The sequence below is a fragment of the Cherax quadricarinatus genome, unplaced genomic scaffold (assembly GCF_038502225.1).
Source record: "Cherax quadricarinatus isolate ZL_2023a unplaced genomic scaffold, ASM3850222v1 Contig807, whole genome shotgun sequence".
Lineage (NCBI taxonomy): Eukaryota > Metazoa > Arthropoda > Malacostraca > Decapoda > Parastacidae > Cherax > Cherax quadricarinatus.
The window spans coordinates 43,012-60,499 of NW_027195833.1; the positions used below are offsets into that span (position 1 = coordinate 43,012).

The 17,488-nt window shown below is 44.8% G+C and overlaps 1 protein-coding gene across 1 annotated transcript in view; it reads right to left on the reverse strand.

Annotated features, from left to right (window-relative positions):
- Positions 1–10,268: 10,268 nt before the first annotated feature.
- LOC138851505 (uncharacterized) overlaps positions 10,269–17,488 on the reverse strand; it is a 72,263-nt gene continuing 65,043 nt past the window's right edge. The window contains exons 3-4 of the mRNA XM_070080698.1: positions 12,566–13,551; positions 10,269–11,475 (exon numbers count right to left, since the gene is read on the reverse strand). Coding sequence (XP_069936799.1) covers positions 11,272–11,475; positions 12,566–13,551 — 1,190 coding nt within the window. The 3' untranslated portion in view covers positions 10,269–11,271. The remainder of the gene's footprint in view (positions 11,476–12,565; positions 13,552–17,488) is intronic.

Here is a 17,488-nt window from a genome sequence, read left to right on the forward strand (position 1 = left end):
CTACACAATCTATAATTAAATCTGCAAAAGGTTCTCCATCAGCAGGTATGGGTTGGAGAGGTGCAGGTTTAATGGAATGTCCAGGTTTTCCAACTTGCTGACATTCTCGGCAACACCTAATATGATTCTTCACATCTTTCTTTAATTTTGGCCAATAAAATTCTTTTGTGATTCTATTCAAGGTTGCAGGATTGCCAGATGTCTCTGTTTCCATGCCCGAGGGACTGTCCTTCCGGGAGGAACAACGACAGGACCCTTCTTTAAAATGCGCTTTTGAGGCAGCCATGGGTAAATCCTCTTTGGGTCATCCAGTCAAGTATGAAGTTAAAAATGATTATTTGGTTTGCACTGAGACTGGTAAGGAGATAGAGGGCCGGCAATTATACGACAGGTTAGTGGTTCCAACCAAGTATAGACCTCGGATATTAAATATAGCTCATAATACGTCATCAGGAGGTCACTTAGGAATTACAAAAACCTTGTATAGAATCACAAAAGAATTTTATTGGCCAAAATTAAAGAAAGATGTGAAGAATCATATTAGGTGTTGCCGAGAATGTCAGCAAGTTGGAAAACCTGGACATTCCATTAAACCTGCACCTCTCCAACCCATACCTGCTGATGGAGAACCTTTTGCAGATTTAATTATAGATTGTGTAGGTCCACTACCTAAGTCAAAGTCTGGAAATCAGTATTTATTTACAATTATGGATAAAGTAACCAGATATCCTGAAGCGATCCCAATGCGTAGTATCAATACTAAAGCTATTCTCAAAGCTTTAACAAAATTCATTTCTTGTTTTGGCATTCCTAAAACTATACAAAGTGATCAAGGTACTAACTTCACTGCCAAAGCATTTAGGGAAGTATTAACTAGGTTAGGGATAATTCACAACTTATCCACTGCCTATCACCCTCAGTCCCAAGGCGCCTTGGAAAGATTCCACCAAACATTAAAAACAATGATGAGAAGTTTTTGCATGCACTTTCCGACAGATTGGGATGAATCTCTACCTTTGTTGCTGTTCTCAGTACGAGAGACGGTGCAAGAGTCTACAGGGTATAGTCCGTTTGAGCTGATCTTTGGGCACAATGTACGAGGTCCTCTTCGGGTGCTCAAAGAAGGATGGATGGGAGAAGACGTAAGCTCAGCACTCTACAACCCGTCTTCAAGGTTGCAGGTGGCACGTGAGTTAGCCACGGCTAACCTAAAGATAGCTCAAAGTAAGATGAAACAGAGGTATGACAAAAGTGCACAATTCCGCTCCTTCCATCCAGGAGACAAGGTGTTGGTGCAGGAACCTATACCTGGCCACACCTTGAAAGCTAGATTTACGGGACCTATGCAGATAGTAAGTAGATTATCTGATTTAAAATATGTGGTAGCTCCCATTGATAAGACCTCAAAAACAAAAACTTACCACATTAATCAAATCAAGGCCTTTCATACACCAGATAAAGTCCCAGTAATGACTCTGTCCTCTACCTCTGAGGACGACTCTGACTCTTTGCACTCTATCTCTGAAATTAATACTAAACTTTCAAATTCTGTCCTCCTCAAGGATCCTAGCCCGTTAATGGATGGATTATCTGAAATACAAGCAACAAATTTAACTGAGCTTCTACAGTCATATCCTAATATTTTTTCGGATGTGCCGAAAAAATGTACGTTAGGTTACCATGATGTAGATGTGGGAAAATCTAAACCAATTAAACTCTCCCCCTACAGAGCTAATCCTGAAAAGCAAAGGCTACTTCAGCAGGAAGTAGACTTCTTGTTAGAACATGGTTTAGTGGAGGAGTCATCTAGTCCATGGGCTTCACCGTGCATCCTAGTAAAAAAGGCTGATGGAGGGTTTCGTATGTGCACAGACTACCGTAAAGTATGGACGTATCAGTGGTTCATTACTTTGTAATTTGTTCATGACTGTAACCATGTATAGGAGTGAAGCTGATTCATTACCTCTGTAACTTGCCATGATTAGTGACCAGATCTACCTGGAGTTCATTACCTTTGTAACTAGTTCAGCTATCATAACTTTGGGGTCCAGTCCCTGGACCAATTATGTACCTCTGTAATCTTTTGACTACCGCCCACAGGATGGGTATGGGGTGCATAATAAACATATTAAACTAACTACCGTAAAGTGAACGAGGTCACAATCACAGATGCTTACCCTCTTCCTCGTCTGGATGACGTAATTGACTTTGTGGGTAAGGCTACTTTTGTGTCCAAATTAGATCTCCTTAAAGGTTACTATCAGGTACCTTTGACAGATAAGGCGAAGGAAATCTCTGCCTTCGTAATTCCAGGAGGTCATTATCAGTATACAGTTACCCCCTTCGGAATGAAAAATTCCCCCTCTTCATTCCAGAAACTCGTCCATCAGGCTATTAAAGGACTTGAAGGCACGGCAGCATACCTAGATGATATTGTTGTGGTGTCTGATACTTGGGATCAACACCTACTTAGACTTAAAGCTCTGTTTGAGACCTTTAAGAATTCCCAATTAACAGTTAATTTATCTAAATCTTCCTTTGGCCAGGCCACTATCACTTTTCTAGGCCATGAAGTAGGTAGTGGTAATGTTGCACCTAAACTTGCTAAAGTTCTTTCTATTAAAGATTATCCAGTTCCTCATGATAGGAAATCTCTTCAACGTTTCCTAGGCATGATAGGATTTTACAGAAGATTCTGTAAGAATTTCTCAGATATTGTAGCCCCTCTTACCTCTCTTACCAGTCATAAAGTTCCCTTTAATTGGACGTCAGATTGTAACACTGCTTTTAATAAAGCAAAAAGATTATTGTGCTCTGCACCCATTCTCCTGTCTCCAGACTTCTCCAAACCTTTTTCATTACAGGTTGATGCTTGTGAGTCTGGGGTTGGGGCGGTACTATTACAAATCGGGAACAAGGAGCTGCAGCCAATCGCATACTTTTCAGCTAAGTTCCAGCCACATCAGAGAGCTTACTCTACCATTGAAAAAGAAGCCCTCGCGCTGGTAATGGCTTTGGAGCATTTCGATGTTTATGTGGGCCAGACATCGCAGGTGGTCACAGTCTACAGTGATCACAACCCGTTAGTCTATCTCCAAGCCATGAAGAATCACAACACAAGGCTCATGCGCTGGACGCTCAGGCTGCAGCCCTATAATATTTATATCAAATACATTGCCGGCAAAGAAAATGTGTTGGCAGACTCTTTGTCAAGAGTCTAGTTTAATATTTTATTTAGGTTAGGATGTATTTGTGGTAACCCCCCTTTCAAGCTCTTTTTTTTATCCCCTGATGTGGGGGTTTTTTTTAGTGAGGGGATACGGGCTACCGTCTGCTTGTATCTTGGACCTATGTTGGCCTATCTGACTGCTGTCTCACTCTGAGTTTAGAGTTTGGCTTTTGGTCACTAGGAAAGCTGAGCTCTATCTAAGAGTTGGATGGTGGAGAGGATAGGCGGTCCCATTATTTTGTGCCATGGCGGCACGGTTACCACTGGGAGGTGGCAGCCTAATCCTGAGCCTTCTCGGGGGTGGGGGTGTGGCATGCAAAGAGTACGTAACCTTTATTCGGCGCATGGACACACCCTCATTTACAGGCTATCTCCCCCAACCAGCGAACCAGGTTGCTAAGAGTTGATGATGGGGCCCCATCGTTCAACTAGTGACCAGGTTCTAGCCAATAAGAAGGTGGGATTGACAATCGCAGAGGTTATGTGGATACCGCTCTCCTGTCTGCCCTTGTCATTCCCACTCTAGAGCTGGTTGAAGCACGGTCTGCTATCTTGTGGCTTCTATTTCTGCCTTGCTTACCGTGGAGTGCACTATATTTATCACTGTACATAGTGTACATATTGCTGTTATAATTGGTGAAGGATAATATAAGTCTAAACTTTTTCTACTGTGTTTATTTGCTCCCATTACACCTTGGATAACAGGCCATTTGAAATCCTAGGTTGTAATATGAACTCTTCTCCAGGCTGAGGGACTGACTACCTTGTTCCAGACCATGGTGCTGAACTCTTCTCCAGGCTGAGGGACTGACTACCTTGTTCCAGACCATGGTGCTGAACTCTTCTCCAGGCTGAGGGACTGACCACCTTGTTCCAGACATTGGTGTTGAACTCTTCTCCAGGCTGAGGGACTGATTACCTTGTTCCAGACCATTGTGCTGAACTGTTCTCCAGGCTGAGAGACTGACGACCTTGTTCCAGACCATGGTGCTGAACTGTTCCCCAGGTTGAGGGACTGACTACCTTGTTCCAAACCATGGTGCTGAATTGTTCTCCAGGCTGAGGGACTGACTACCTTATTCCAGACCATGGAGCTGAACTCTTCTCCAGGCTGAGGGACTGACTACCTTGTTCCAGACCATGGTGCTGAACTCTTCTCCAGGCTGTGGGACTGACCACCTTGTTCCAGACCATGGTGCTGAACTCTTCTCCAGGCTGAGAGACTGACGACCTTGTTCCAGACCATGGTGCTGAACTGTTCTCCAGGCTGAGGGACTGACTACCTTGTTCCAAACCATGGTGCTGAACTCTTCTCCAGGCTGTGGGACTGACCACCTTGTTCCAGACCATGGTGCTGAACTCTTCTCCAGGCTGAAGGACTGACCACCTTGTTCCAGACCATGGTGGTGAACTCTTCTCCAGGCTGAGGGACTGACGACCTTGTTCCAGACCATGGTGGTGAACTCTTCTCCAGGCTGAGGGACTGACTACCTTGTTCTAGACCATGGTGTTGAACTCTTCTCCAGGTTGAGGGACTGCTTACCTTGTTCCAGAGCATGGTGCTGAACTGTTCTCCAGGCTGAGAGACTGACGACCTTGTTCCAGACCATGGTGCTGAACTGTTCTCCAGACTGAGGGACTGACTACCTTGTTCCAAACCATGGTGCTGAACTCTTTTCCAGGCTGAGGGACTGACTACCTTGTTCCAAACCATGGTGCTGAACTCTTCTCCAGGCTGAGGGACTGACCACCTTGTTCCAGACCATGGTGGTGAACTCTTCTCCAGGCTAAGGGACTGACCACCTTGTTCCAGACCATGGTGGTGAACTCTTCTCTAGGCTGAGGGACTGACCACCTTGTTCCAGACCATGGTGCTGAACCGTTCTCCAGGCTGAGGGACTGACCACCTTGTTCCAGACCATGGAGCTGAACCGTTCTCCAGGCTGAGGGACTGACCACCTTGTTCCAGACCATGGAGCTGAACCGTTCTCCAGGCTGAGGGACTGACCACCTTGTTCCAGACCATGGTGCTGAACCGTTCTCCAGGATGGTGGACTGACCACCTTATTCCAGACCATGGTGCTGAACTCTTCTCCAGGCTGAGGGACTGACCACCTTATTCCAGACCATGGAGCTGAATTGTTCTCCAGGCTGAGGGACTGACCACCTTATTCCAGACCATTGTGCTGAACTCGTCTCCAGGCTGAGGGACTGACCACCTTATTCCAGACCATGGAGCTGAACCGTTCTCCAGGTTGAGGGACTGACCACCTTGTTCCAGACCATGGAGCTGAACCGTTCTCCAGGTTGAGGGACTGACCACCTTGTTCCATACCATGGAGCTGAATTGTTCTCCAGGCTGAGGGACTGACCACCTTGTTCCAGACCATGGAGCTGAATTGTTCTCCAGGCTGAGGGACTGACCACCTTGTTCCAGACCATGGTGCTGAACCGTTCTCCAGGCTGAGGGAATGACCACCTTGTTCCAGACCATGGAGCTGAACCGTTCTCCAGGCTGAGGGACTGACCACCTTGTTCCAGACCATGGAGCTGAACCGTTCTCCAGGCTGAGGGACTGACCACCTTGTTCCAGACCATGGTGCTGAACCGTTCTCCAGGATGGTGGACTGACCACCTTATTCCAGACCATGGTGCTGAACTCTTCTCCAGGCTGAGGGACTGACCACCTTATTCCAGACCATGGAGCTGAATTTTTCTCCAGGCTGAGGGACTGACCACCTTATTCCAGACCATGGAGCTGAATTGTTCTCCAGGCTGAGGGACTGACCACCTTATTCCAGACCATTGTGCTGAACTCGTCTCCAGGCTGAGTGACTGACCACCTTATTCCAGACCATGGAGCTGAATTGTTCTCCAGGCTGAGGGACTGACCACCTTATTCCAGACCATGGAGCTGAACCGTTCTCCAGGCTGAGGGACTGACCACCTTGTTTCAGACCATGGAGCTGAACCGTTCTCCAGGCTGAGGGACTGACCACCTTGTTCCATACCATGGAGCTGAATTGTTCTCCAGGCTGAGGGGCTGACCACCTTGTTCCAGACCATGGAGCTGAATTGTTCTCCAGGCTGAGGGACTGACCACCTTGTTCCAGACCATGGTGCTGAACCGTTCTCCAGGCTGAGGGACTGACCACCTTGTTCCAGACCAAGGAGCTGAATTGTTCTCCAGGCTGAGGGACTGACCACCTTGTTCCAGACCATGGAGCTGAACCGTTCTCCATTCTGAGGGACTGACCACCTTGTTCCAGACCAAGGAGCTGAATTGTTCTCCAGGCTGAGGGACTGACCACCTTGTTCCAGACCATGGCGCTGAACCGTTATCCAGGCTGAGGGACTGACCACCTTGTTCCAGACCATGGTGCTGAACCGTTCTCCAGGCTGAGGGACTGACCACCTTATTCCAGACCATGGTGCTGAACTCTTCTCCAGGCTGAGGGACTGACCACCTTATTCCAGACCATGGAGCTGAATTGTTCTCCAGGCTGAGGGACTGACCACCTTATTCCAGACCATGGAGCTGAATTGTTCTCCAGGCTGAGGGACTGACCACCTTGTTCCAGACCATGGTGCTGAACTCTTCTCCAGGCTGAGGGACTGACCACCTTGTTCCAGACCATGGAGCTGAACCGTTCTCCAGGCTGAGGGACTGACCACCTTGTTCCAGACCATGGAGCTGAACCGTTCTCCAGGCTGAGGGACTGACCACCTTGTTCCAGACCATGGTGCTGAACCGTTCTCCAGGCTGAGGGACTGACCACCTTATTCCAGACCATGGTGCTGAACTCTTCTCCAGGCTGAGGGACTGACCACCTTGTTCCAGACCATGGAGCTGAACCGTTCCCCAGGCTGAGGGACTGACCACGTTCTTCCAGACCATGGAGCTGAATCGTTCTCCAGGCTGAGGGACTGACCACCTTGTTCCAGACCATGGTGCTGAACCGTTCTCCAGGCTGAGGGACTGACCACCTTGTTCCAGACCATGGTGCTGAATCGTTCTCCAGGCTGAGGGACTGACCACCTTGTTCCAGACCATGGTGCTGAATCGTTCTCCAGGCTGAGGGACTGACCACCTTGTTCCAGACCATGGTGCTGAACCGTTCTCCAGGCTGAGGGACTGACCACCTTAAATACTTTTCATTTCTACTACTGTATTGCCTTTGAATTGGACTGAAGAAATCTGTGTAGGTGAAACATGTCATCAATAAAGATACCTAACTGTTACACATGTGTTTTAATCATTACAATGAACTATGAACAAGGTACAATGAGCCCTGGTATAAGGTTCCACATAACCCTGGTACAATTACAGACCCTGGTACAATCACAGAACCTGGTACAATCACAGAACCTGGTATAATCTTCCACAGAACCTGATATAATCTTCCACAGAACCTGGTACAATCACAAAACCTGGTACAATCTTCCACAGAACCTGGTACAATCACAGAACCTGGTACACTCTTCCACAGAACCTGGTACAATCTTCCAAAGAACCTGGTACAATCAGAGGACCTGGTACAATCTTCCACAGAACCTGGCACAATCACAGAACCTGGTACAATCTTCCACAGAACCTGGTACAATCTTCCACAGAACCTGGTACAATCTTCCACAGAACCTGGCTCAATCACAGAACCTGGTACAATCACAAAACCTGGTACAATCTTCCACATAACCTGGTACACTCTTCCACAGAACCTGGTACAACCAGAGAACCTGGTACAATCTTCCAAAGAACCTGGTACAATCACAGAACCTGGTACAATCTTCCACAGAACCTGGCACAATCACAGAACCTGGCACAATCACAGAACCTGGCACAATCTTCCAAAGAACCTGGTACAATCACAGAAACTGGTACAATCTTCCACAGAACCTGGCACAATCTTCCAAAGAACCTGGTACAATCACAGAACCTGGTACAATCTTCCACAGAACCTGGCACAATCTTCCAAAGAACCTGGCACAATCACAGAACCTGGCACAATCACTGAACCTGGCACAATCATAGAACCTGGCACAATCACAGAACCTGGTACAATCTTCCAAAGAACCTGGCACAATCACAGAACCTGGCACAATCTTCCAAAGAACCTGGCACAATCACAGAACCTGGTACAATCTTCCAAAGAACCTGGTACAATCACAGAACCTGGTACAATCTTCCACAGAACCTGGTACAATCACAGAACCTGGCACAATCACAGAACCTGGTACAATCTTCCAAAGAACCTGGCACAATCACAGAACCTGGTACAATCTTCCAAAGAACCTGGCACAATCACAGAACCTGGTACAATCTTCCACAGAACCTGGCACAATCTTCCAAAGAACCTGGCACAATCACAGAACCTGGCACAATCACTGAACCTGGCACAATCATAGAACCTGGCACAATCACAGAACCTGGCACAATCACAGAACCTGGTACAATCACAGAACCTGGCACAATCACAGAACCTGGTACAATCATCCAAGTTACCAGACACATGGTACAATAAACTTAAAGTCAGACAGTAACAGGTGAGTGAGCACTCAGAGTTACCTGAGTGGCTCTCATAATCACATCAGATCTATATCCAGCTCTTGACTCACTAAATATAACTTAACAATGGAAACACGATATAATCAGTGGAAAATAATGGTTTTTTGGGGGGAAGAATTTTGGATCGTCATGAGGCTTCATTAGGTACTGTTCAGTTTATATTCTTTTGTGATGGATGGTTTGGAAAACCGGTTTTTAAAACCATTTGTTATATATTGTTTTCTTGTTGAGATGAAGGTGGAATTTCCAGAGTGAAGATTACCATTATGAGGGTACTGTTGTGTTAACTTACTGTTAACTTAACCAATGTTAACACACTGTTTACTTAACCAATCTTAACAGACTGTTTACTTAACAAATGTTAACATGTTAAGAGACTCTTCATTTAACCAGTGTTAACAGAATGTTTACTTAACCAATGTTAACAGACTGTTTACTTAACCAATGTTAACAGACTGTTTACTTAACCAATGTTAACAGACTGTTTACTTAACCAATGTTAACAGAATGTTTACTTAACCAATGTTAACAGACTGTTTACTTAACCAATGTTAACAGACTGTTTACTTAACCAATGTTAACTGACTGTTTACTTAACCAATGTTAACAAACTATCTACTTAACCAATCTTAACAGACTGTTTACTTAACCAATGTTAACAGACTATCTACTTAACCAATCTTAACAGACTGTTTACTTAACCAATGTTAACAGACTGTTTACCTAACCAATGTTAACAGACTGTTTACTTAACCAATGTTAACAGACTGTTTACTTAACCAATGTTAACAGACTGTTTACTTAACCAATGTTAACAAACTATCTACTTAACCAATCTTAACAGACTGTTTACTTAACCAATGTTAACAGACTGTTTACTTAACCAATGTTAACAGACTGTTTACTTAACCAATGTTAACAGACTGTTTACTTAACCAATGTTAACAGACTGTTTACTTAACCAATGTTAACAGACTGTCTACTTAACCAATGTTAACAGAATGTTTACTTAACCAATGTTAACAGACTGTTTAACCATACAGTTGGTAGCTTTATTAACTGTTCACCAACAGATACAACGGCGCTGTATTACCGTTAAGGAATATTGTAATTAATTAAGATTGGCAAAGAGACGACAACTTAACCTAACTTAATCTAACCTAACTTTATTTAACCTAACCTAACTTGTCCTAGGTAAACCTTACATATATATAATATATATATATATATATATATATATATATATATATATATATATATATATATACAAATTTTTTTTCATATATACTGAGTGACCAACAAAATACATTAATTATAATTACGAATTATATGTTTATATACAATAGTGGCTGGACTTAAGTCACAGAGGCGCTACTTGGGACACTTTGGAAGAACATGGCGGCGGTGTTTGTAAACATCGCTTTCCAAACTGATCAAAAATTATTAATTTGGTGTTATTCTTCGATGATTGTGATAGTGTAGGAGGGGGAATTACTAGTTTTTTTTTGTATGTGAAATTTGTGTATTTGGACAATTTTTTTTTTTTGTGTGTGTAAAACAATAAAAATTTTGTGAACGTGATCGTTCTTGCACAATGTCTCAAGGCGTGTCTTGGCCACGACTTAGGAGAATCTTTGGCCTCGGCTGCTGAAGTTTTGCTTTCAAAACTGAAAAAATTATTTGACATTATTGAAATTAAACTTAATTCAAAGAAAACGTATATACAGTTGTTCCTTATTGTTGCTGAATATTTACAAAACTTTTTTTTTTTTCAAAATTGTAGATTGCCACCAATAACGTTAATTTCCCATCCAAAAACATGGTTTTATTTACAATATAACTGTATTTATTATCTTTGCCAATTATATTGTTCGCTGTTAAGAGGATAAACATTCATATTTGATCAGATTTTTGATCTGTAGTAACTTCATTAACCAATTGTTCATTTTATAATGTAATTTTTAAATCACCGTTATCTAAACTAATATTTCCTTTTTGTTCTTATGTTGTAATAATATAAAGTCACATTTACATGTCACTTTTCACACACACACACACACACACACACACACGAACGATAAAGAAACAATGAATGCTAATCGTTCGTGTAACTTGTGACGTCACAGATCTACTAATCCGTCTCAGGCGTTCATTCCCGCGACGGAATTACCACAATATGCAGCAAAAATCTGCATAAATTGTACGACAACCTCCAGTAAAATTAATACAGTCTCATGGAGGTTACCTTAGTACAAACATATCAACATACGAGGCATGAGCTTCAAAATAAGGAGCACTTTGAGGCGCCATCTTGAACCGCCATCTTGGACCGCCATCTTGGACCGCCATCTTGGACTGCCATCTTGGCCCGCCATCTTGGACTGCCATCTTGGCCCGCCATCTTCGCCCACCATCTTAGAATGCAATCTTGGACCGCCATCTTGGCCTGCCATCTTGGCCCGCCATATTGTTTTAATCACTGGCAGACTCTTATGGGTCGAGCACTGCGGAACTGAATGGTGTGTACCACTGATGGTATGGGCTGGTGGGTGATGTGGGTGGGCGTGGGTGAGTGTGGGCGGGCATGGGCGGATAGAGGAGGGGCTGGTCTAGGGCGACGGGCGGGAAGTGCATTGGTAGGTGGACCATACAGTGCCAGCACTCGGTCCCTGCGGTGTACCTGCGGACCAAGAGCTTAGGTCAACCCCAGGCTAGAAAGGTACACACCTTATAATAACCAAGACAATAATTATATATAATATATGCAAAGCAGGTTATATGAGGATGGAAATCTATAGCTCCAGATCTTTCAAACTCTCGTGCGTCATCAGGAGCTATGCAATGTTGCAAGACAGCAACAGAAAATACCAATGGTGGCCCATGGGCCACCATTGGTATTTTCTGTAGTTTGAACACAGTGTATAGCGTAGGTACCTACCTTGTGATGCTTGGCCAGGTAGTGTGAACATTGTAGATACATAGTGTAGGGTGTAGGTACCTACCTTGTGATGCTTGGCCAGGTGGTGTGAACATTGTAGATACATAGTGTAGGGTGTAGATACCTACCTTGTGATGCTTGGCCAGGTAGTGTGAACATTGTAGATACATAGTGTAGGGTGTAGATACCTACCTTGTGATGCTTGGCCAGGTAGTGTGAACATTGTAGATACATAGTGTAGGGTGTAGGTACCTACCTTGTGATGCTTGGCCAGGTAGTGTGAACATTGTAGTTACATAGTGTAGGGTGTAGGTACCTACCTTGTGATGCTTGGCCAGGTAGTGTGAACATTGTAGATACATAGTGTAGGGTGTAGATACCTACCTTGTGATGCTTGGCCAGGTAGTGTGAACACTGTAGATACATAGTGTAGGGTGTAGATACCTACCTTGTGATGCTTGGCCAGGTAGTGTGAACAGTGTAGATACATAGTGTAGGGTGTAGATACCTACCTTGTGATGCTTGGCCAGGTAGTGTGAACATTGTAGATACATAGTGTAGGGTGTAGATACCTACCTTGTGATGCTTGGCCAGGTAGTGTGAACAGTGTAGATACATAGTGTAGGGTGTAGATACCTACCTTGTGATGCTTGGCCAGGTAGTGTGAACATTGTAGATACATAGTGTAGGGTGTAGATACCTACCTTGTGATGCTTGGCCAGGTAGTGTGAACATTGTAGATACATAGTGTAGGGTGTAGATACCTACCTTGTGATGCTTGGCCAGGTAGTGTGAACATTGTAGATACATAGTGTAGGGTGTAGATACCTACCTTGTGATGCTTGGCCAGGTGGTCTGACCTGGAGAATCTCTTGTCACACACTTGACAGCGGTAAGGCTTGACCCCTGAATGTGACCTGCGGTGTCTGGCCAGCTCATCTGAGCGTGAGAACCTCCAGGTGCACGCTGGCCAGGTGCACACGAAAGGTTTCTCTCCTGTGTGACGACGTAGGTGAGCCTTCAGGTGCGAAGACTTAGCATAGACCTTGCCACAGCCGGCGTAGGAACACTGAAACACACGTTCATCATCTCTCTGGGGTTCCTGTCGTGTCTGTGGGGGTGGTTGGGGCTGCTCCCTCTGGGGAAGGTTTAGAGGAGGCCCTAAGCGACCCCCTAAAAGGGAGGTCATAGGCCTACAAGGGTGAATTAAGGGCGGTTGATGGACGTCTTCGATTTTGTTGGTATAGTCATGGCCGCTGAGGAATACATTAACAAGTTTGGGAGTTTCTTCAACCTCGTCTTCCAGTAACTGGGAGAACAAGCCTCCCCCGGTCCCCAGGTCCTCCCCGCGAGCTGGGGCCCACGTCATGTCTGCTGGGAGATCGATGGTGAAGGGCGGCGGGCAGACATCGAGGAGCGGGAGAGACACATCGAAGTGGGTAAAGTCTTGGGCAGCCAGTGAGAGGTCACTGTGATGTAACACTTGTAGTGTAGGTGGGTGACCACCACACCCACCCTCCTTCACCCTCGTCATGTGTGGCTCCCCCATGTGCAGGAATTCATTGCAGGGGGAGAGATCGGGTGTGTGTGTGGGCGTGGGGTCACCCATGGGCGTGGAGTCAACCATGGAGGAGAGGTCGTCTAGCGCCGGCATGACTGACTCTTCCTCCAGCATGCCCATCCCCTCCTCTGTCTGCCCACCCAGTGGGCCAATGAGGGGCGGCATGTGTAGGGGCGTGGGCGGCGTGGGCGGGTCAGGGAAGAGGTAGTCCAAGTTGTCAAGGGCGGACAGGTCCAGCGTATCCAAGTCCAAGCCATCTGTAAGGTCAGGTCAGGTCAGACATAAAGAATTAATACATATCAGTATTATATACCTAACATGTTCCACAAACAAGCGTCCCACTATATGCACTCACACACGCTACAGGGGTCGAGTCTCAGCTCCTGGCCCCGCTTCTCCTGGCTTCCAGAGCCTTATCATACCTCTTCTTAAAGCTATGCAAAGGATTCTACCTCTGCTACTGCACAGTCCAACTCTTTCCGCTGCATGACTACTCTAGGCTAAAGAAATACTTCCTAACATACCTGTATATATATATTATATATATATATATATATATATATATATATATATATATATATATATATATATATATATATATATATATGTGTGTGTGTGTATGTGTGTGTGTATGTATGTGTGTATGTGTGTATGTATGTGTGTGTGTATGTGTGTGTGTATGTGTGTGTGTATGTGTGTGTGTATGTGTGTGTGTATGTGTGTGTGTATGTGTGTGTGTATGTGTGTGTGTATGTGTGTGTGTGTGTGTGTGTGTGTGTGTGTGTGTGTATGTGTGTGTGTGTGTGTGTGTGTGTGTGTGTGTGTGTGTGTTGAAGAAGGTTACTCACAACAGTAGTCATCAGTAAGGTAACACAAGAGTTAGCACATAACAATAGGGTCACAGATAGCAAGATAAGAAGTATTTTTCTCTGAGACTTCTGGTAGTTATCATACACCAAACTCACCACAAGATAACATACACTGAAAAAACAACTGTATTTCAAGGTTTGACAGTGATTGGTCAGGGACTCGTACCTCAAACATTCCCTCTGCTAAGTGGTAGATAGGGTTTAAACCCCATTAACCTATGCTAACACAAGGGTATATACACCGAGGAGTGTGTATATCTCACTGTGTATACACTGGTAGTTTATATTACTCACAGTTGAAGGTATTACGGTATTCTTGACTGGTGGTGACCAGGTGACCTGCAGCCTTAGTGACCCTCGTGTAGTAGATAGACATTAAACCTCATTAACCTACCATGCAGCCTTAGTGACCCTCGTGTAGTAGATAGACTTTAAACCACATTAACCAACCATGCAGCCTTAGTGACCCTGGTGTAGTAGATAGACATTAAACCACATTAACCAACCATGCAGCCTTAGTGACCCTCGTGTAGTAGATAGACTTTAAACCCCATTAACCAACCATGCAGCCTTAGTGACCCTGGTGTAGTAGATAGACATTAAACCCCATTAACCAACCATGCAGCCTTAGTGACCCTCGTGTAGTAGATAGACTTTAAACCACATTAACCAACCATGCAGCCTTAGTGACCCTCGTGTAGTAGATAGACTTTAAACCCCATTAACCAACCATGCAGCCTTAGTGACCCTGGTGTAGTAGATAGACATTAAACCCCATTAACCAACCATGCAGCCTTAGTGACCCTCGTGTAGTAGATAGACTTTAAACCCCATTAACCAACCATGCAGCCTTAGTGACCCTCTTGTAGTAGATAGACTTTAAACCCCATTAACCAACCATGCAGCCTTAGTGACCCTGGTGTAGTAGATAGACATTAAACCCCATTAACCAACCATGCAGCCTTAGTGACCCTCGTGTAGTAGATAGACTTTAAACCCCATTAACCAACCATGCAGCCTTAGTGACCCTCGTGTAGTAGATAGACTTTAAACCCCATTAACCAACCATGCAGCCTTAGTGACCCTGGTGTAGTAGATAGACTTTAAACCCCATTAACCAACCATGCAGCCTTAGTGACCCTGGTGTAGTAGATAGACATTAAACCCCATTAACCAACCATGCAGCCTTAGTGACCCTGGTGTAGTAGATAGACTTTAAACCTCATTAACCAACCATGCAGCCTTAGTGACCCTCGTGTAGTAGATAGACTTTAAACCTCATTAACCAACCATGCAGCCTTAGTGACCCTGGTGTAGTAGATAGACTTTAAACCCCATTAACCAACCATGCAGCCTTAGTGACCCTGGTGTAGTAGATAGACTTTAAACCCCATTAACCAACCATGCAGCCTTAGTGACCCTCGTGTAGTAGATAGACTTTAAACCCCATTAACCAACCATGCAGCCTTAGTGACCCTCGTGTAGTAGATTTTAAACCCCATTAACCAACCATGCAGCCTTAATGACCCTCGTGTAGTAGATAGACTTTAAACCCCATTAACCAACCATGCAGTCTTAGTGACCCTCGTGTAGTAGATAGACTTTAAACCCCATTAACCAACCATGCAGCCTTAGTGACCCTGGTGTAGTAGATAGACTTTAAACCCCATTAACCAACCATGCAGCCTTAGTGACTCTGGTGTAGTAGATAGACTTTAAACCTCATTAACCAACCATGCAGCCTTAGTGACCCTGGTGTAGTAGATAGACTTTAAACCCCATTAACCAACCATGCAGCCTTAGTGACCCTGGTGTAGTAGACAGACACTAAACCCCATTAACCAACCATGCAGCCTTAGTGACCCTCGTGTAGTAGATAGACTTTAAACCCCATTAACCAACCATGCAGCCTTAGTGACCCTCGTGTAGTAGATAGACTTTAAACCCCATTAACCAACCATGCAGCCTTAGTGACCCTCGTGTAGTAGATAGACTTTAAACCCCATTAACCAACCATGCAGCCTTAGTGACCCTCATGTAGTAGATAGACATTAAACCCCATTAACCAACCATGCAGCCTTAGTGACCCTCGTGTAGTAGATAGACTTTAAACCCCATTAACCAACCATGCAGCCTTAGTGACCCTCGTGTAGTAGATAGACTTTAAACCCCATTAACCAACCATGCAGTCTTAGTGACCCTCGTGTAGTAGATAGATTTTAAACCCCATTAACTAACCATGCAGCCTTAGTGACCCTCGTGTAGTAGATAGACTTTAAACCCCATTAACCAACCATGCAGCCTTAGTGACCCTCGTGTAGTAGATAGACTTTAAACCACATTAACCAACCATGCAGCCTTAGTGACCCTCGTGTAGTAGATAGACTTTAAACCCCATTAACCAACCATGCAGCGTTAGTGACCCTCGTGTAGTAGATAGATTTTAAACCCCATTAACTAACCATGCAGCCTTAGTGACCCTCGTGTAGTAGATAGACTTTAAACCACATTAACCAACCATGCAGCCTTAGTGACCCTCGTGTAGTAGATAGACTTTAAACCCCATTAACCAACCATGCAGCCTTAGTGACCCTCGTGTAGTAGATAGACTTTAAACCCCATTAACCAACCATGCAGCCTTAGTGACCCTGGTGTAGTAGATAGACTTTAAACCCCATTAACCAACCATGCAGTAAGTAGGTACCTGGGTGTTAGTTACCTTACACCTGCTGTCACTGTTCACCTAGCAGTTAGTAGGTACCTGGGTGTTAGTCACCTTACACCTGCTGTCACTGTTCACTCAGCAGTAAGTAGGTACCTGGGTGTTAGTTACCTTACACCTGCTGTCACAGTTCACCTAGCAGTAAGTAGGTACCTTGGTGTTAGTCACCTTACACCTGCTGACAGTGTTCACTCAGCAGTAGGTAGGTACCTGGGTGTTAGTCACCTTACACCTGCTGTCACTGTTCACCTTCCAGTAAGTAGGTACCTGCGGGTTAGCTACCTTACACCTGCTGTTACTGTTCACCTAGCAGTAAGTAGGTACCTGGGTGTTAGTTACCTTACACCTGCTGTCACTGTTCACCTAGAAGTAAGTAGGAACCTGGGTGTTAGTTACCTTACACCTGCTGTCATTGTTTACCTAACAGTAAGTAGGTACCTGAGTGTTAGTTACCTTACACCTGCTGTCACTGTTCACCTAGCAGTAAGTAGGTACCTGGGTGTTAGTTACCTTACACCTGCTGTTACTGTTCACCTAGCAGTAAGTAGGTACCTGAGTGTTAGTTACCTTACACCTGCTGTTACTGTTCACCTAGCAGAAAGT